The sequence below is a fragment of the Myxocyprinus asiaticus genome, chromosome 29 (genome assembly GCF_019703515.2).
Source record: "Myxocyprinus asiaticus isolate MX2 ecotype Aquarium Trade chromosome 29, UBuf_Myxa_2, whole genome shotgun sequence".
Lineage (NCBI taxonomy): Eukaryota > Metazoa > Chordata > Actinopteri > Cypriniformes > Catostomidae > Myxocyprinus > Myxocyprinus asiaticus.
The window spans coordinates 45,170,689-45,192,930 of NC_059372.1; the positions used below are offsets into that span (position 1 = coordinate 45,170,689).

Genomic DNA, 22,242 nt, shown 5'->3' on the forward strand with positions numbered 1-22,242 from the left:
TGTTTGGCCTTGTTACAGACACACAAGGTGATACACACAGGTTTAAATGGCAATTAAAGGTTAATTTCCCACACCCGTGGCTTTTTAAATTGCAATTAGTGCCTGTGTATAAATAGTCAATGAGTTTGTTAGCTCTCACGTGGAAGCACTGAGCAGGCTAGATACTGAGCCATGGGGAGCAGAAAAGAACGGTCAAAAGACCTGCGTAACAAGGTAATGGAACTTTATAAAGATGGAAAAGGATATAAAAAGTGCCTCACAATTCAAACAAGTGCAGTGTTGCGGCTGCAGCTGTTTAGAACAGTTATGTGCTGATTGCAAAGTCAGAATTTTAGAGGGGCTGTTGCCCTCCTAAAAAAGGCCTAATAATGCCGATGGCTGCTGCTAGGACACTTGGAAATGAGGGAGGACAGTTCTAGGAGAGCGCGCTCGGTGTCTGCACACTGTTCCTGACCGCTTCCAGTATATTATGCACTCGCATGTCTTTGAAAGCTAAATATAATCACGCTCTCTCGTCTCTGAGTGCTCGGTTAGAAGACTTTGTTCACTCTGTGTATTTTTTGTGCTCTCTCGCTTGTTGTCTGCTAACAGTGACGTTATAAATGCAGCACTGGCCCAATCGGGCAAGTGATAGTTCTTGCAACTGGCCCGAACCTCACTCACACTGGCCCCGGGCCATAGGGCAGTCCTTATTGTCAAGCCCTAAACCCTAATGTGCATTTCTCTCTATAAAATCACATAATGTTCAGACAGTCTCCTTGCTGGTTTTTCAGACACATTCAGAATCATTACCGCTTTTGCCGGTGTCGCTGCTACTTGCCTCAGTTTGTTCGTCTAATATTCAGTGTCTGAGTGAGTGTTTTGTACCTGCATGTTGAGCGACAGGTGTCGTGTCTTGGTTTGCTCCAGATCACTTTGAGAATATTTGAGTCTCATCTGCAGACCATGAGCTTGAGACTGCACCTGACGCAGCTCCGCCTCCTTCCTCTTAGCTTTCATTTGTTCCTGATGAACACACGCATAATATTCAGACAATCAGTGAACAGCAAATTCAACTACCCTCATCCAATAAACACATACTAGACTTCATCATGAATGACCTTCAGTTCATCTGTGAGCTTCTCTTTGCGATCTTTCAGTTTGTCTACTGCTTTCTCATCCCAGCGCCGAGCTTTGGCCTTCAGATCACTGGCACCACCAGAGATTACACCAGACTTCTGGAACAACGTCCCATCTAGAGCCACCGTCTGAACAACACATCCACACAAAACAATAAATGCTTCTGAGAGCCAGCCAGGGTTAAATGTTTTTTAATCAATCTGCCGGGAAACAAGGTCATGTTTACCAGGCTGATACAATGAGCACTTTAGAGAACAAACTAGTCAATAGGATTTGGCTAAATTTGCCAGGTTAGTGGCACTGCATCCTTGAAAGATACTTAAGAATAAAGTTTGAGGTACTTTGTTTTCTGAGTTATGTCCATGCACTAATCTGCAGACATTGTGATCAGAGAGTTTGTTTGCCTCTACACCAGGGGTCGGCAACCTTTTTGACATGGAGTGCCATTTTTTATTTTCCTGGTCCATGACTGCCGACGCACCCCAATCAACATCTTGATGTAATCTTTCCTGGTTTGCACGCGCTGCACGATTCTGTCACACTCCCATTCAGCTCATGAAAACACGTTGCGTGATTTTGAGGAAGGATTACATCAAGATGTAGATTGGAATAAAGGTGCGGAACTTCATATGAAAATAGTCTACTCCTCTCTCACCGTTGCTGGTGTGCCAGTGACTGCCAATGCAGGCACGCGTGCCATAGGTTGCCGACCCCTGCTCTATACCTTGTGTCTGTAGGGTCCTCCAAAGGCGATTCTGCGAGCGTCCTCCACGTTATCACAGACCAGAGCGTTTCCGCAGGCGTACTGCAGGGCTTTCTTTATATGTGGCGGCTCGTAGCGAATCACATCAATCACCAGTTTAGCACCACGCAGCTCACGCAGCTTTTCATCTGTGGGCTTCACCTGTAAACAACATAAAACACGGGTCAAAGCACAAAAAATATATATATAAATAAATATCTCTATATTTTTAGCCTTCTGATGATATTCAATATTTATCTCATTATATAATTGCTTAAGAGTGATTTTTTTTTCAGATGGACCATCACTTTAACCAGCCATTGCTGCCAAGTACATTAAAATTGTTTAATGTAAGAATTTAAATATAAAACAGAGCATGTATTCCATATTCTGATACTGAATCATTTTCATTTATATCCAGCAATATAACAATACACTGCAATAGGGCTGTCAACAGGGCTGAGAAACTAAATTAGAATTTTGACCTATAAGACCTAAATGAAATTTGAATTTAATTTGAAAAGTAACAAGATTTTTAAATTGATGTTGTTTCATTAGTCCACAAGAGAGCGCAATGAATACATATAAGCCAAACAGCACAGTGTTATTTTATTGCAAAGAACATTCCTGGCAGCAAAATAGTGCATTCCGTTTTAAATTATAAGGTTAAAAATATATATACAGTATATATATTAAATTATACAAAAGATTTAGCAAGTTTATATTCTAAAATGTTAAGAAAAAGATAAATGAGGGGAAAAAAACCCTGCTTCAGTAGACAGTTCTTTTTTAACACGGTGTTGCACTGGCACCACAGTACTACCCCAGACTCAAGCCTCATATCAAGTCAAACTTTATTTCTAGACCACATTTAAAAGCAACAAAGTTGCACCAAAGTGCTGTACAGTAAAATTTAAAAGGCATAAAATAAAAAATCCAGGAGCAAACACGCAAGTAACAACATTAATAAACAACATGTGGCATACAAAATATACACCGCAATAAATAGAATACAGTCTGTATAACTAAAACATAAAACACTTAAGCTAAGAATGATCAAAAGACAGAGAATACAGATAAGATTTTAGAACAGATTTAAAACTAGCTAGTGAAGGAGCAGACCTCACGTGAAAGGGCAGGCTGTTCCAAAATTTGGGAGCTGCAGCAGAGAAGGCCTGACCTCCCTTAGTTTTACTGCGACAACGAGGGACAGATAAGTTGATTACACGACCTAAGTGCTCTTTGGGGAGAGTAAGGAATCAAAAGGTCACTGATGTACTTCGGTGCGACACCCTTGTACACATAGACAACAATTTTAAAATCAATTCTATAATTTACAGGAAGCCAATGTAAAGTTGCTAATATGATCCCATATAAACAGCAATACCACAGTACATTTTATTCATTACAGTTGTATGTATGTTAATAGTATACTCAGATAGTAGTGGTATTCGGTTGAACTCTACGGTGAAGCTGCTCAGACTAGGAGCCTATGGGCTGTTCAAACTGATGGAGCACAACAGAATGGAACTGAAGGCGAGAATCTCAAGACGCACATTTCTAAATTGAACTCCTTTCCTGAAAAAGCATTTTAAACCCCATTGCTTAATCTGAGACACGCTGATAAGAGACGCAACAGCCAAAGACCTCCACCTAAGGGGCTGTTCACACCAAATGCTTCTGCATCCATCCAAACAGTTTTCCAATAATTGTTCTATGAAAACATGCCCTAGACCAGAGCTACTCAACTTTGGAAAGCTCAGGTGCCGCAAAGCTGGATCCATGTAGCATGGATTGCCATCTTAATACTGTGGAAGACTTCGTTTGGAAAATGTTAATAAAGCATTATATTGTTAAATATTGTTTTGTTTTGACAGGAAAAAAGGTGTATGGTATCAAATGTAATAATTTTCCAAATCTGTGATTAAATCGCAATTAACTACAAAATATTATGCGATTAATCGCGATAAAATAAATAATAATAAAAAAACATTAATCAACTGACAGCACTAAATATTACTGTATTTTCCAGAAATAAAGTTGCACCTGAATATAAGTTATAATATATAGAATATAGCTGCAAGTAGCAATTACGGGGCCCAGGACCAGCATGGCAACCACTGCACAACCCCAAGATCTCACAAATGAAAAAAAATGAATGGGAAAGACCAGACAATTTTTTTTTTTTTTTAATCTGTCAAATACAATCAATAAATCAGCCACAATGCAGAAAAAAACAGACAGAAATTAAAGGGTGAGACTCTAAAACATCCTCAGTGCAAAACATACATACCCACTCACACTTAAACACACGAATGAACTGGTGAGACTTTAACACAATGCTTTTTTTCCTTACATTTGTCAAATAAAACCAATAAATCAGCCACTATGCTAAACATTTACACTCAGAAATGAAGGGTTGAGACAATAACACTCACAAAGCAGAACACACACACACACACACACACACACACACACACACACACACACACACACACACACACACACACACACAGAGAGAGAGAACCAGGGCATCAACAAGTGGAGCTCTACAGCCATCTTTTAGTCATTGTTAGCATGTTGTTTTCCAGCTGGTGACAGCAATCTGACACACTCACACACACATTTGCAAAATACATTTTTACTATAGTAAGTTTGAAATTGCAAAATGTTTACTCTGATTCTTCTGAATTTTCCAGTTCATTTCTGTTTCTTGGCGTTCATTTTCTTGACATTATTATGCATTTTGAGTTATTACATTTTTATACTTGAAATAAATTATTGGTAGAAAAATGCTTATTCTGTGTCTTCTTTTTCTAACCCCATGGTCAGGTTTGATGACAAGCATAATTACATAATCTGCAAAAACTGACACATCAAATAAACGTTTTTAGCATTTTAAAATGCGAAACTTTGACAAATAATAGTTTGATAATGTTTAAATATATAGCCAAATGCATATCTTGTGATCAAATTTAAACTTGGGTTACAACAAGCCATCAGACTAAACAGCAGGTGGCTCACAACAGTGAGATGGAAAGGGTCCACTTGGATGATTTCTGGTATATCTAATTGAGATTTTATAAAACTAAAATTATCAAATGAAATCCAGAATTACAGCTGAAGTATAATTTGGTGACCAGGGGTATAACACCAAATGTTGGACCTTGGTACAGAACTATTTTAGGACCCCCTAAATAATTTGGGTTTGTGGTGAGGGCTATATATAAATGGGTTTAAATGGATATTTAACCGAACTATATAAGTAATTCACATTTTTTTTTATTTTCAAACAAACATTATTTGATTCAAGCAATAAATTAGTTTAAAAAAAAAAATAAAAATCATACAAAAAAATTATTTATAATTTACAAGTTCTTGCGTGAGAAGGGTGCCAGGTTGTTCAGTCTATCCTGAGGTAGCTTAATGCTCTCAGGTAGTTTTAGCAAATCATAACTTGCTAACTGAAATTTACATAGGTCCAAAATAAATGTTAAATATTAAACTAATTATAATATTTATAATCAAACTAAATGTTACATTATTTTTTATTTAAATGTATTTTTTGTCACCGTGACAGTGGAACTATTTAGCTAATTGTTTCCTTGCAAATCAGTGACAAACAACACAGGTTATAAATTCTGTCAGAAAAGTTTAAAAAAAATAACCTTAAAGAAAAAAAATTTTTAACTTCTGTTGTGGTTTTAGTTTGGGGACTTGATATTGGCTGTTGTGTTTGCATAATTTATTAGGTAGGTCTGCAGAGGATTTAGGGACTGTTTGGGGGTGTTATTAATTAACATTTAAAAGTATTTGCAGGTTATAGTTGTTTCAAGTTCCGTTTAATCTTAATAATGTCATTTTATGTTATGACAAAGGTCAATTTTTTGTTACCATGAGTGAGATTTGTGTTCACATGAGCTAGTTGTGATCCTGATTAGAGTCATTTGTATGTCTTCTACTATGAGTAATGCTTGCAGATCTGCATTAACTGGTCACTTATCTGAGCTGTAGCTCTGATATACTGGACTGCAGAGTGGGAATATCTCTCAAAGTATTTTCATCTGTCAAAGGTCACTGCAGTCACACATGTGAACGGTGTGCAACAGTGAAAGTAGTCAATGCAGCTCATGGTCACATGGGAAAAACATTCTTCTTTGCCCTTCCGTGGACCCCCCTCAGAGGGGCGAGTCTGTGTGTATAACTATGCAAAATAATTTTCTTATAAGAGGTTGTTGAATCCTTCAGTGGCAGAATCTGCTCAACTTGTCAAGTAACTACTGCAGTAACTCCTCTTCCATACGAACTGCATATATTGCCATGATCAATGTATCATTGATTTTATACAATCACTCCTCACAATGTGCATAACCTGCTTTCTGCATTTTTCTCTCTCCCATAACTGTGCAAAAAAAAAAATGTAGTAACAAAATCAGCAACACTAAATGGAGCTAAAGCTTTATTAACTCCCAATCTTTTGCACATATACTAAAAAAATAACTTACAATAACAGAACATGGCAATGTTGTATTTTATGTATTTTTAAGCATTTTCCTGTGAGATATTGAGATATTTAATTTGCTGTTCAAGAGATTTTATTTGCAGGGAATGTACATATAAGCAGTGTTTGCTGGTTTGATCTCTTTTTTTTCTTGCTCTTGTTGTACCTCCCTCTTTCCTTTAGTATCTGTGTGTAAGCACCAGGTGTCATCACTGTAGATCAATCATCACCCAGTGTGTACCTTCTTTATTTGAATGATCTGTTTGGCCAATTCTGTGCATTGTGTTTTTTGTTTTGCTTTGTTTTTTAAATAGAAGCAGGAATTACACAATAAAGTACAATCTGCATTGTGGTAAGCACAATATGAAGACTCCGAGATCAACAGAACTCACAACCTTTTGACCTGTATTCCAATGTGTTGATCACTGGGCCATTCATTAGCTGTTGAAACAGCTAAAAAATTCCAAAGATACATTCCAAGCTGAGAGCAACAGGTTTTAAATACAAAAATATATCATAAATACATAAAAAAAAAAAAAAAAAAATTAACACTGTCAACTTCAGAAGGCTTAGAATAAGGAAGCAATGATATGTAAAACATTTTGTTTAAATTGACTAAGAATTTTGACCACTATGTGGTACTGTCTCCAAACTGCTTAGGTATCCTCAGGACATGATGTCGAAGACCCCTTCCAATTTTCATTCAAATCGGACAAACCATTTAAAATAAACATTACTTCTTCATAAAATAAAAAATGGTGGAGAGGTTATATGGCTGATGTTGGAAAAATTTACAGATTTTTTTTTAAATTGAAGCAGGAATTATGCAATAAAGTGTGCATTGCTGACTTCAAAATATGAAGACTCAGAGATCAACAGAAGTACACATTTTAAAGACAACCTTTTGACTTTTCCAATGCATTAACCCCTGGGCCACTCAGTTGACACAGCTCAAAAATTCCAAAGATACATTCCAAGCTGAGAGAAGCTAATTTTGACATTTCTTGGTTAAAATAACCAAGTTAATAAATGGCTTTTATTGACATGAAAATTTAGTTTATCTTCTAAGCTTTTTAATTAGATCAGATACAGTTGTTAGAAGGGGGGGTTTAAGCTGTTATATGGTCTTGTTACAATGTGCCCCTCTCCTGTTTCACTTTCTTTTTTTTTTAGGAAAAAGTACACGCTGTACTCATGAAACAAGACCACATATGTGTAATAGACACGTGTGAAATTAATGTGTACAAAGAAAAATACATCGAACCCCAAGTACATTTACACAAACATAAGAAAACCAAAAAGTGTTAGTTTGTGCCTCGCTCTCTCCTACTGTATTAATAACACTTCAAATTGTAATCACATTTCATTACACAACTAATGGGGATTTTAAGTGAATGTTAGGGATTCTTTTTATAAATGTGAGTTTTGTGTCTCATTCTCAGCATGCAGGGTGAAGATTAAACACGAGCTGTGATGTGTGTGTGCTGTCTGCGGTGTTTAGAAGGATACACCGTTAATATATAACATCAACTCTAACACTGCTCCACCTGGGAAACAACCCCACAACCTTTTGAACTATAAATCAGTGCTTAAACACACTGAGCCACTCAGCTGACATGCCAATTGAGTGGCAAAGAGACTTCCTGAGTTTAGAGTCAGCACACAAGTGTGGGTTATCTTTTGAACTATAGGTGGCATTGTCTCCAAACTGATCAAGTATCATCAGGACATAATGTCGATGATGCATATAAATTTTCTTTGAAATTCGACAATGTATTTAAAAGATGTATCTTTTTTTTTTTTTTATAAATGTCAATATGGTGGAGATGTAGTATGGCTGATATGGGAAAAACTGGTATCTTTGAAGTCTGCATGACGTAAGGAATCCACAAACACCAACCCCATGATTTTAGAACATACGTTTCAAAAGTTACAAGCAAAAAAAGCAATTGTTTTACAATTCTTGACCCATAGTTGGCGCTGTGGCAAAACTCTGCATGTGCCCTCAGACCATGGTTCTCATGAGGCAAACCAAGTTTCATTTCGATAGGACACATTGTTGCCGAGATACAGCCTCCAATCCTTTTTCACTGCCACCTCGTTAACTGTGTGTTTGTATAACTTTTCAACAAAGTCAAATATCAAAATTCTGTTTTATTCATTCTGTGGGGCTCGGTCAAAGATGGCGGCCACTTTAATGAGCGGAGTTTTAATGTAAGGGGTCCATTGGAATCATCATCAGGAGTAATCAGACAAAACAATCAGACGTGAAAAGTTTAAACCGTAAATGTCATAATGCAAGATGGCGGCCACTGTAATGGGCAGAGTTTTAATGTGAGGAGAGTAAGAAAAAAAAAAAAATTTGTGTTCCTAGGGCAGAACAAACAGTTCAAAGGATATGCACAAAAGAAAAGTGAATATTTGACATGGTGGTGGCGCTACAGAATATGTCCTAGAGACCCCAAATTTGGCACCCCTAGCAGTGTTTCAGATTTCATCATTTTCCTATGTACGGTTCAATGGGCTACCATAAACTCCCATTAGGGAGGAATAAAAATTACAGTACTACTACTGATGAAAACAATAGGTGCCACAGCAGCTTCGGTGCTTGACCCCTAAATATATAGAATATAACCAGAATATTTTAGCTGGTTGCATAAAGTACTTTCTAAAGGCAAAATACTCTGAATTGGCCACTTTAAATTAGGGATGTGCGAGACTAGTCTACTAGACGGTTCTGATGCTGCTAGTCGACACTGGAATTACTAGTCGGTTAATATTTCCCCCCATTAAACTGATAATAATTTTTACACATTTACGTTTGGCTTTATATTTTTTACAGAGGCTGCACTTAATTTACTGTCATATTAATGTTACATATTTTAAATAGAATTAATAATACAAATATTATTTAAAAAAAAAAAGAGGATATCTGGATCAGATACAAAAAGTTTCATTTCACCACAGTCTGCGCGTGCGTCTTCCCTTTCTCTCGCGGCACGCGCAGGAAAATGTCCTCTCACTAGACAAGCAAACTCAGCAAAGTAGTTATGAAATCACTTTGGTGGTGCGGGAATCGGCTTTCCAAATGTTTGAAAGTCCATAAGGATGTTTTCACATTTGAGTCTTCTTTACATCTGTGCATCTGTGCATTTTCCGCTGAGCGGGCTTTTTCAAGAGCAGGACAGGCGCCTCAGGTGAGTCAAGTCCCGTCTTTCACTGTACCATGTCGACGTGTTAATTTTACTCATCAAAATATTATGCTTTTGAGTAAGTAGCCTAGAAAATAACTGTTTTAGGCTAGGTATGCCATTTTTTTAATCTGCTGATTAAGGAGGCCATTTTCAACGAGGTGCCGACTACTTAACGGGTTAAACTATCTTTTATTTTGTGTGCTCGTCATGTTTAGAATACATTAGGTTTATTGCAGGCTATATCACAGGCCTATTTTTTCTATCCTATAGCTACTTTTTTTTTTTTTTTTGTTTTTTACATCATAACTGTTATTGGTTAATGTTCTTTACCGAACAGCTGTCATATTAGATCAATGGCTAATGCACCACTGCACGTCGTGAAATACGCGTGACTTTTCAGCACATTTTTTTTCTCTCTCATAGATTTGGCTTACCTGTTAATTATTTTCAACAATGTCCTGACTGTTTTAATATGTTAAGTAACTTTTACTTGGTGATTTCCGTTTAGAACAGGCTTTTAATGGTTGTTCCATTGATCCTGAACTATTCATTCATGTTTTCAATAAATATGTCTGTTAAATATTCGCTAATGTTGATTCAGTGAATGCGTGTCATGTTCTATATTTAAATGTACAATGATCATAATGCAAGACGAGCACGGCGCAGTTAAATGCCCCATTTCAGTGGAATTTAGCATCGGATTTGGAATAGATTAAGTATTTTAAATGGGTCGCTTACATTTTTTTTTTTACTGTTTTCTGAAGGTTGGTTTCTCTTTAGACTATTCGGTTATAAAACTTCTGTTTAAACGACAATTAAATTAGTCGTAGAGCACATCCCTACTTTAAATCACTACTACCAGCTCTTTAATTTATGTTTTCATCTGTTTGTGTGTAAGCATATGTTTTAGAGTGCAGGCGTTTGAATGGCCGACATTAATTATGTATACAAGTCGCTTCGGACTATAAGTTGCAGGACCTTTCAGTTGATGGAAAAAAAAACGCTACTTATTTTCCGGAAAATATGGTGTTTAATATTATATCATACAAGCCTAAAAAAAATCCTATAAATTAGGGTATAACAGTTAAATTTCCTCATGGTTTGGTTTTAATTTTTCAAGGAGCGACTTTCTATTTCTATTCATTGCAATAAAGAAAACAGATATGATCAGTTCTGTTGCAACTGTCAAAGACATTGTCAACTTATAAACACCATAAGTGATCAACATCACACTCACCTGAGATACATAAAAAAAAAAAAAAAAAGTGATATATATCCACTATTAAAGGGATCGTTCACCAAAAAAAACTTTCTTCAGCAGAACACAAACAAATATTTAAAGAATATCTCAGCTCTGTAGGTCCATACAATGCATGTGAATGGTGACCAGATTTTTATAGCTCCAGAAATCACATAAAGGAAACATAAAATTAATCCATAAGACTACAGTGGTTTATTCCACGTCTTCAGAAGCAATATGATAGGAGTGGGTGAGAAACAGATTAACATTTAAGTACTTTTTTTTTTACTCTACATCTCCACTTTCACTTTCACACCTGAAAGTCACATGTGGTGCCTATTTAGTTTCATTTTCACATCTGAAAGTGGAAATTTTTATCCTTTTCTCACCCACACCTATCATATCAATTCTGAAGATATAGATTTAACCACTGGAGTCTTATGGATTACTTTTATATGGCCTTTATGTGATTTTGGAGCTACAAAGTTCTGAACACCATTCACTTGCATTGTATGGACCTACAGAGCTGAAATATTCTAAAAATCTTTATTTGTGTTCTGCAGAAGTCAATCAGTCATCTGGGATGGCATGAGATTGAGTAAATGATGAGAGAATTTAGATTTTTGGGTGAACTTTCCCTTTAACTTCAAAACCGCTCTAGTGATAAATAATAAAGATTTGTTTACCCTCTTTAGAGTTTTGCGGTGAAGCATTTGCATGAAGGCGCCTCAACGCCTTGCGGAAGGTAAATTGTTGCCACTCCACTCCACTCCCATCCTCTAGTTTGCATGCGCTGCGCTCGTCTGTTGACTACTGCAGTTGCGTCACACTTTAATAGTGTTTATCTTCCCAGTCAGCTCATAACTAAGGCTACATCTACATTTAAAAAGCCCATATTATGCTAATTTACCGGTTCATAATTTTATTTTGGGGGTCTACTAGAATAGGTTTACATGCTTTAATGTTCGAAAAACACAATTTTTATCATACTGTACATTTCTTTTCCCCGCTCTTCATCCTCTGGCTCAAATGCTCTGATTTACCTCCTGTATCTTTAAAGCCTCCCTTTCCGAAAAGCCCAGTCTGCTCTGATTGGTCAGCTGGCCTAGTCTGTTATGAATTACTTACATATTTACAGGTTGTGATCCTGAAGCTCCTGATTGTCCCAACAAAGTGGGAACTGCACCATCTTTCAGGAGTAACTGACTTGAAAATCCGGCATTGGTTGTGGTTCTACTGCTAAATAATTCAAATACATTTTAACCACTGATTCTTCAATTCGTCTGTCTTTGGAAGTCCAAACAAAGAGGTTTTGCTTTCACAGTGAAGAAAACAGTGTCTTCTTGACATGGCGACAACACTAACCCAACTCATCCTGGCCTCGTCTATAACTAAGTTTGTTTGAGGGCGGGCCAAAGTAGCCCTTAGGCGGGCATTATGCAAATGTGTTACATAGTGACGTCGATACTTTTCGGAAGAAATGGCTGGACTACAAACAGCCCGTTTCTTGTAGTTCTTGAGCAGTATTGTCTGTGGGAGAGAATAACTCCCTTTTGCGTGGACTTTGTGCTTTGTAACTTTGAAGACCTTTTACATGCACAAAGAGCTATGTTACACATTATTAAATGCCTTTGTCTAAATGTTCTTGAACCTGCATGGTAGGATTGAGAAACTAGTCTAATAACGCTGTCTTTATGAAACTTAAAAGGAACGTTCCGTGTTGAATAGGCTATATCGACAGCATTTGTGGCATAATGTTGATTACCACAAAAATTCATTTAGACTCATTCCTCCTTTTCTTTAAGAGAAAAAAAAAAAAAAAAAAAAAAAAAAAAAAAAGCAAAAATCGGGGTTACAGTGAGACTTACAATGGAAGTGAATAGGGACAATTTTTGGAGGGTTTAAACAGAAATGTGAAGCTTATACTTTTATAAAAGCACTTGCATTAATTCATCTGTTAGAACTTGTGTATTATTTGAGCTATAAAGTTGTATAAATCATCATTTTTACAGTCATTTTAGGGTTTGTTGTCATTACATAGTCATGGTAATGAAGTTGTAAAATTGGCTATAACTTTACACAGAAAAGGTTTATAAATGTTTTATCACACTAAAATCATGTTTACACGCATATCCTTTATGTCTTGTGGTAAAATTTTTGAAAGAGTATATTAACGTTAAAAAATTGGCCCCCATTCTCTTTCCATTTTAAGTGTCTCACTTGAACCTCGATTTCTGCTTTTTTTTTTTTTAAAGGAGGAATGAGTCTAAATTAATTTTTGTGGTAATCAACATTATGCAACAAATGCTTTCGAATGAGCTTAACTTGTATTGAATCCGGAACATTCCTTTAATCAAATAAAATGCATTGAAATCATTGCAATATTCCCAATGTTGCTTATAATCACCAGCAAAATCATTGCACATATACACCAATCAGCCACAACATAAAAACCACCTGCCTAATATTGTGTAGGTCAAATCAGTGCCAACCTGCATCTCAGAATAGCATTCCGAGATGATATTCTTTTCACCACAATTGTACAGAGTGGTTATCTGAGTTACTGTAGTCTTTGTCAGTTCAAACCAGTCTGGCCATTGTCTGTTGACCTCTCTCATCAACAAGGCATTTCCGTTCACAGAACTGAAGCTAACTGGATAAATTCAACAGAGAATGGCCAGACTGATTTAAACTGACAAAGTCTACGATAACTCAAATAACTGCTCTGTACAACTGTGGTGAGAAGAATATTATCTCAGAATGCTATTCTGAGATGCGGGTTGGCGCTGTTTTTAGCGGCAAGTGGGGGACCTACATAATATTAGGCAGGTGGTTTTAATGTTGTGCCTGATCGGTGTATCATGGATATTCAATATATCGTTCATCAGTGTGATGAAACAGTGCTGTTGTACAGACCTCCAGGTAGTCCAGAGGCAGGAAGGTCTCAGGTTCTCCTCGCTGTTCTTTAATGTACTGGATACAATCTCGACCCGTCTTCTCCGAGTCCACAATAATGGCATCCATGTTCTTGCCCAGCACTTTAGTGACAGCGATCTGGTATTTCTTCTGTGTGGGCTGGCACAGGTCGATCAGTCTGCCATACTAGAACATGAGGGGAGCACACGTGAGCATACAGCTGTATAAAACATAGATGAGATAATGCATTGCGACTCCTCACCACTGATCCAGGATACAGTCTTTTGATGCTCTCCAGGATCTCAGCTTTCCGCTGCTGTCTACTGTTCTCCTGTCTGTCGATACGAGCATCACCCAACTGCTCCATCACCTGCACACAATATTATCATACTGGTGTACATCAAGTAAACTTCCCATCCAAACACTGTGAAAACACTGTGCAAATAAATTATTTGATGTTTAATATACAGCTATGTGAAGCAGGATCTTGAACCAATGAGATTTCATTGTGGGCGGGGCTACTGAGCACAACACAATGAAAACAAAATGTCAAAGGTCAACAAAATGTCTTAACATGTGACATTTTTAATAGTAATGGCTATTTTACATGACTACCATGTTAGCGACACGATGGATTGTGCAAACCCTCATTTCAAAATATAAATGGATATAATTTACATTTATATATTAAAATATTATTATTTTTTTAAAATTTTATTACATCCCCATTGCTGCCATGATAATGACCCATTTCAAAAGACTGGCTCTCTTTTTTCTTTTTCTTCTACTTAGAGCTCCTGCTCACTGTGGTGAAGCAGCAACATAACATTATTAATAGAGCTGGACTATTTGGACCAAAAAATTGAATTGCGATTATTTTGAAAATAATTGCGATTGCGATTTGAACAGGGATATGTTAAACATAAAACAAAAATTATGTGTGATTCCTTTTAACCAAAATTAAACCATGTTTTTCCCATGCTTTACTGCCGACCAGAAATACTGTTCTAGAAAGGGTGTTCAAAACTGAGTCCTCTAAAAAGAACCAAATTAAATAAATAAATAAAACAGAGGGGGTGGGGGAAAGTATCACAATCATATAGCATCTGTCTGCTCTGTAAAAATTTGTGAAAGGTTCAGTTCACATTTCATCAATTTTTTTGAAACCCAGTCAACTTGAATATTATATTATTGCAATTATAATAATGTTAAGAAATTATTATAGAAATATAGAATCGTATAACAACACGGTGTAACAAATGTGTGTTTTTTTTTTTTGGTTCCTGGGTAGTAAGTGTTATTTCCTAATTTCTTATGCCTCAAAAGTATAGAAAATGGCTATTATTCCCCGCAAACTTTGCTTTTGTGACCATGAATCCAAATTAACACGTATTTATACTAAAGTAATACAAAAATGACTACAAAAGATTTAGAAGTGAGTAGTTTTTCAAGATTTACGATCATACTGCAAACCACTTTCACGAATCAGCCCCCAAATGTAGTCTCCCATCATGTTCTCGTTATACTGTCCTTGGTAGTGGCGTTCAAAGTACAGTATTTCCTGATGGGAGCGCACGCTCCTCCGGTATGCTTCCATGTTCTCCTTGAATTTATCAAGATGAGCATCAAGGATATGGACTTTGACGGATTTTAGAGGTGGAGCTGTGGAGAGAAACTCATACTACCCCAACCAAAAAGACCTCAACGACTTGATTAGAGATCTTGGTCTCACCAAGTCCAATGCCGAGCTTTTGACTTCTAGGCTCAAGCAGTGGAACTTGTTGGATGAAAGTGTGCAAGTCGCAAATCAGAAGAAGCGTCACCAACCTTTTTCCAGCTTCTTCACCCGTCAAGTTGGGCTCTGCTTCTGCCACAATGTGACCAGTCTGTTCGAGGCAATCTGAATCGCCTGTAACCAGAATGAGTGGCGCCTCTTCATTGACAGCTCATCCAGGAGCCTCAAAGCAGAGTTGCTCCATAAAGGTAACAAGTACCCGTCTCTTCCCCTGGCTCAGTCGGTGCACCTTAAAGAGGATTACAACAGCATCAAGACCTTGCTGGAGGCCTTGAAGTATGATGAGTACGGCTGGGAGGTCATAGAAGACTTCAAAATGGTGGCATTCCTGATGGGTCTCCAAGGCGGTTTTACCAAGTTTCCCTGCTATCTTTGCATTTGGGACAGCAGGGACACCAAGGCGCACTACCACAGGTGGGACTGGCCACAGCGGACTGAATTCTCTGTGGGGAGGAACAACGTCAAGTAAGAGCCACTGGTGGACCCCCGGAAGGCGCTGATGCCACCACTGCACATCAAATTGAGCCTTATGAATCAATTTGTCAGAGCTCTAGATAAGGAGTCGGCAGCCTTCAAGTATCTTCAAGACTTCTTCCCTAAGCTGTCTGAGGCAAAGGTCAAAGCCGGTGTCTTCGTCAGACCACAGATAAAGATGATCGTGGAGTGCAATGAATTACCCAAGAAGCTCACTAGTAAGGAGAATGCGGCACGGAACAGCTTTGTCGCAGTGGTTCGGGGCTTCCTGGGCAATCACAAGGCCGAAAACTATGTGGAGCTGGTTGAGACTCTGGTGAAGAACTACGGCACAATGGGCTGTAGGATGTCCCTCAAAGTCTATATCCTTGATGCTCATCTTGATAAATTCAAGGAAAACATGGGAGCGTACTCGGAGGAGCAAGGCGAGCGCTTCCATTAGGATATACTGGATTTTGAACGCCGCTACCAAGGACGGTATAACGAGAACATGATGGGAGACTACATTTGGGGGCTGATTCGTTAAAGTGATTTACAGTATAATTATAAATCTCGAAAAACTATTCACTTCTAAATCTTTTGTAGTCATTTTTGTATTACTTTAGTATAAATACATGTTAATTTGGATTCATATGTTGTTTTTTTCTGACTATTATAATTTATTATATTTTTTTTTAAATAGTAGTTTATTTCTTTAATAATTTCTTAACTTATGCAGACCAGAAACCTCAAGCCTTTTTTCAAAACTATTTTGGCAGAAACTTTTATTTTGAAAACTGAAGGGATGGAAATTTCTGTTCTTTGAAGTTGAGTTGACAACCTTTTAATGCAGTGAAATGCTCTCATCTGCCTTGCTGTCAAAAAAACCCCACTCTCATGGGATAATTGTAAATGTGTATAGTAAATTGTAGTACCCAAACATAGACGTATGTGAAATTACACAAATGTGTAATAAAAGTAAATCTGGGGTGCTTTAAAGGGGTTATGAAATGCTCTTTTTTTATAGTTTTATTATCTTCCCTGTGGTCCACTGATAATGTTAGTAAAGTTTTTTTTTTTCACCAAAACAGTCATAATTTTGTAATAAATGATCATTTTTCACCCTGTCTCAGACCACTTTTCTGAAAAATTAGATTTTTGCCTCAGCTCCTTTAAACTTAAATGTAAACGGCCTCTCTTTTGACTGGCTAACAGCATGCCGCCCCTCAAATTCAGCCATTTTTGAAACTCAATCTGAAGAGAATGAACAAGCACCAAAACATTAGAAATGTACATTTCACAGTTTACACAACACAAATTTAACACATTGCATCCCAATATATTACACTTTTCATCTCAAGCACAAATGTTAACACTCACACCTTGTCTACACCGGACACTATAATCAATGATGCGGTCTACCATGGAGCGTCCGTTGCAGCAAATCACTCCAACAGTAAACAAACAGGTGTCACGTTCCATTTTGCGCTGGCGTTATTACTACCAACATCAAAAAGAAATGTTTCAGAAAGTTCATGTCGATGCACCCGGTGCAGACAGCCTATTGACGTTGCATCGCATCAATGCACACGCTCGGTGCAGACATCCTACAGACGTTGCGTCACGTCAATGGACGCGCCCAGTGCAGTGCACCCAGTTTTGTCTTGTTTTCCATTTAAAATTGTCTAAAAATCCTTAAAACAAGATACATTTACTTGAGAAGCAACATATAAGATATTTAGACTTGTTTTCAGAAAATATATCTTAAATATAAGTGTATTTTTTCACTTGGTTATACTTCTGTGAGTGCAGTAAAGACAAAATATACTTATATTCAAGATCTATTCTCTAAAAGCAAGTCTAAATATCTTATGTGCTGCGCACAGAGAAATGCCAGCTTTGGAGTTTGTAGTTATCTACATGACCTACTTCTTTAATATTTGAACTTTAATAAAGCTATAACGCATTAAATATAACTGCATTAAAGATGTAACACCGGGGTGTTTCCTTTAAAGATGCTCTGATATGCAAGTTTTGCTTCAGCGGAGCACTACACACTACAGACAAAACAGCCGTGCACATAGGTGCAGCACAGCGGCCAGCGCGTTGAGACTATTTATTTAAATCGCAGCCCTCGTGGTTTGAAAATCACACTGTGTCATTTCGCAATTTTGATTTTATTTTGGTTAATCATTTAGCCCTAATTATTCATGTAAATAATTTACAACTTTTATTTGATACAAGCCTCCATTGTGTTAAAAACACACATGCATATTACTTGGCAGCGCAACATGTCAAAAATAATTTCCAAAACAACTTTTGGATTAATTTGTTCTTCACAACTCATAGATTCAGATGGGAATTAAATTAGCACACAACCTTGTAGTGTCAAAAAACAGTAGGTAATTCAGCCAGGAATTTTCTTGCAGGTGGTGGGACAAAAACACAGACATTTCTGATTCAGACAGCAATAAAATCACAGACTTACCCCTGTAAATGTTGGAATTACCTCATGTCCTCACGTAAAACAATTACTATCTGAATTGACCTTTTTCACAGTGCAATCTGCAATTTTTGACGGGAATTATAACGAGGCTGTGACGGACAGACTTACAGTCTTTTCAATGGGTTGTATGTTTGAAATGTTTGAATCACTCCGCTGAAGGAACGTGATCTAGGAGCTTTATACAGTGCATGTCTTTTGAAAAGACTAAGACTATCCCTCACAGCCTCATTTTCATTCCCAACAAAAATCATATATGGCGCTGCTGTGAATAAAGTCTATAGGGCTTTATGTTCAAACTTATTGGACATGACCCTGACTCAGACTCTCACCTGGTTGAGCTCCATGTTGATCTCATCAATTCTTCGTTTGGCCTGTTCCACCTCTTCTGTGAGCTCCTCCTCCATTCTCTTCTGCTCATCTAGGGACTGCCTGATGAATACAGAAAGAGAAATGCTGCAATGAAACTCACAGCTCTTCACAGTATCACATGTGGCTTTGTGATGTGTTCACACCTGCTGGTGGTGATATAGTCCTCCAGCTTCTCAATGCGTTTCTGGTTCTCCTCGATCTCTCGGATCTTCTGCTTGATCTTGGCCTATGGAACAACAACACTCACATCATTCCAGCAGCTCTATTTATTTCAATGTATAAAATCAGAGGTCAGAAACTACGTACCTCTGTTTCTATTTTCTTCCTCTCCTCCAGGTCAAGTCTGTCCTGATCAGCTTTCTGGTCTCGGTTGAATTTCTCCAGCTCTTGAGCGAGGGTAGCAGCTCGTTTACTGGCCTCCTCCTTCAGACGGTGATATGCCTTCACCTGAGCACAAATAACACACACGATCAGATACAATTCACACTTCAATTCAATGGTTTGAATACAAAAATTAGGAAAAACACTTTTTGTGTGTTGTTTTTGCAAATTTCGGAATTAAACTCATGACCCTGGCCTTGTTAGCACCAAGCTTTAACAGTTCAGCTTCCAGAGCCTATTCACCTTTTCTTTAAGTGCCTGAAATTTGCAACAGGATTGCGGGTACTGCGCACAATTTTAAACACAATTTTAATAAACCAATCCATTCAGATAAACAAATAAATTCAATAATCTTGTCTTTGAATCAAACTGTGTCCCTCTCTCTCCCTCTTGGGCAGTTGTCAGCACATTAAACGCTTGAGTTCAGAGCGAGCATGCTTAGTGAGGAATATAATCTCCTTTTGTGTTCCCCGGAAGAGAAATATTCATATGGGCTTGAGGGTGAGTAATGATTACAGAAATTAAATTTTTGGGTGAACTAATCCTTTAAAAGTATCTGCCAAGAACAACAACATAAATGAAAGTCAGCACATGACGTCTTGCTGAGAAATAAGTGACTAAAGGCCAAAATGTAGGCTACATACTTTAAAAATCATTCCATCTGAATAAAAAATCCATCTGGAAAAAGTACAGAGTAAAGACTAATTGTTGAGTAACTGTTGTGTAGAGAACAATTTCAGAGTGTTCAGAGAGAACGTGCACTAGTGTGTCGCATGCCGTTTTTCACCCGTACTGATTCTGACAAGCCCGCTGCACCACACACAACAACAAACCCAGCTCGAGAGAGTTGTGAACAAATGACTGTTTTGAACCGGGTCTTTTTCATGAATCACCTGCAAAGAACTGAGGGTGTGAACTCAGGAGCTCAGGTTAGCAGTTTGAATCAGTCACTTTCTCAGCGAATCAGTCATCAGTGAGCTCACAACTGGGAGCGCATACATTTCAAAATAAGAGTCCCATGTGTATTTCAGGCTTCTTTATAATTAAAAGTCCCATACTGTGTACCACTTTATTTTCTTCTGGTAATTATTTATTGGGATTGGAGCAGCACAATAAACTGCATTTGAGATTTCATTCAATTTGCACTCTTGTAGTCTCTATGTCTGGGCCATCCGAGAACAGTAAAAATATATATATACAATTTAAAATGTTTTACAATATTGCTTTAGTCTTACTTTACTGTTCTCTTATGGCCCAGACATAGAGACTACAAGAGTGCAAACTGAACGAAATCTCAGATGCAGTTTATACTGGTACATTTAAAAAAAATTGAAAAGACAGAGTATGGTCACAAAAATGCATTTGTGCATGGAACTGCTTTCTTACGCGACATATCAGAATCTGCCGTTGCTGGTTCAAACCAAATAATGCGTCAAAGCCTTCGTTAGTAATTCAAAAATGTCACTTCAGAAATAGTAACATGGCGTGTGCTGTTTCTAACAAGTTATTGGATAAACAAGGATGTGTGTGTGTGTGTGTGTGTGTGTGTGTGTGTGTGTGTGTGTGTGTGTGAGAGAGAGAGAGAGAGTGTGAGAGAGAGATGCAGCGTGTGCGATCACCTGTTGCCACACACAAGCAGAGATGCTATCAGCTTTCTGAAGGTCAGCTTTCTCAGTGGAAAAATAGCCGTTCAAGCGGGGGTATTTCTCCCTATTTCGCAGTAGCCAGTGCGCAAGAGGCTTTTTTTTTTTATAGAAACCGCAATCTTCTCCGCCATTTTGATGTATATATATATATATATATATATATATATATATACACACACACACACACACACACACATATACACACACACATACAATTTGTCTTATTTTGTATTTCTATATATACTTATATTTTCTATTCACTTTTTATTTTTATTCTATTTTTTTATTATTATCTCTGTCTTGTTGCTGTATTGTTTGTACACTGGAAGTTTCTGTCACCAAGACAAATTCCTTGTATGTGTAAGCATACTTGGCAATAAAGCTAATTCTGATTCTGATATATGCACCGATCAGCCACAACATTAAAACCACCTGCCTAATATTGTGTAGGTCCCCTTGTGCCACCAAAACAGCGCCAACTCAACTGTACAGAGTGGATATCTGAGTTACTGTAGACTTTGTCAGTTCAAACCAGTCTGGCCATTCTCTGTTGACCTCTCTCATCAACAAGGCATTTCCATTTGCAGAACTGCCACTCACTGGATGTTTTTTGTTTTAGGCACCATTCGGAGTAAATTTTAGAGACTTGTGCATGAAAATCCCAGGAGATCAGCAGTTACAGAAATACTCAAACCAGCCAATCTGGCACCAACATCCATGCGATTATCTAATCAGCCAATCGTGTGGCAGCAGTGCAGTGCATAAAATCATGCAGATACGGGTCAGGAGCTTCAGTTAAACAAATTTTAACTGTGACATGTGACCTTACTAACGAGCTTATGTCATCCCTCTCATGAGCGTGCGTCACAGAGATGTACGAAAGCGAACATTTGTAGTTAAAAAGTATAAGTATCGTTTTGTTTCTCAAAATAATCAATCGTTTGCTATTTGCGAAATTTATTGGTCAACTGGAGTCGTGTGGATTATTTTGATGCACCCTAAATATGCATTTTGGACCGTCAAAAAATGGAGGACATTCACTTACATTGTTTAGAGGAGGACGCCTGAAATGAAATCCTAAAAGCCTTAAATTCTGTTTTGATGAAGAAAGAAACTCAGATACATCTTGGATGGCCTGAGGGTGAGTAAATTATCAGCAAATTAAAATGTTTGGGTGAACTATTCCTTTAATGTTCACATCAACCATCAGAATAGGGAAAAAAATGTGATCTCAGTGATTTGGACCGTGGCATGATTGTTGGTGCCAGACGGGCTGGTTTGACGAACCAAATAGCTTTCAACTGCGTTTGATATAATGGCAAGTGATTTTCTAGTACCAAATTAGCAATTTAGCATTATTACTCAAGGATGAGGTGTTGG

The 22,242-nt window shown here is 37.6% G+C and overlaps 1 protein-coding gene across 1 annotated transcript in view; it reads right to left on the reverse strand.

The window, feature by feature from the left end:
- smc1al (structural maintenance of chromosomes 1A, like) overlaps positions 1 to 22,242 on the reverse strand; it is an 84,961-nt gene that overhangs the window by 25,282 nt on the left and 37,437 nt on the right. Inside the window, exons 7-14 of the mRNA XM_051661232.1 lie at positions 19,142 to 19,282; positions 18,979 to 19,061; positions 18,796 to 18,895; positions 13,975 to 14,082; positions 13,713 to 13,898; positions 1,844 to 2,023; positions 1,101 to 1,247; positions 868 to 1,005 (exon numbers count right to left, since the gene is read on the reverse strand). Coding sequence (XP_051517192.1) covers positions 868 to 1,005; positions 1,101 to 1,247; positions 1,844 to 2,023; positions 13,713 to 13,898; positions 13,975 to 14,082; positions 18,796 to 18,895; positions 18,979 to 19,061; positions 19,142 to 19,282 — 1,083 coding nt within the window. The remainder of the gene's footprint in view (positions 1 to 867; positions 1,006 to 1,100; positions 1,248 to 1,843; positions 2,024 to 13,712; positions 13,899 to 13,974; positions 14,083 to 18,795; positions 18,896 to 18,978; positions 19,062 to 19,141; positions 19,283 to 22,242) is intronic.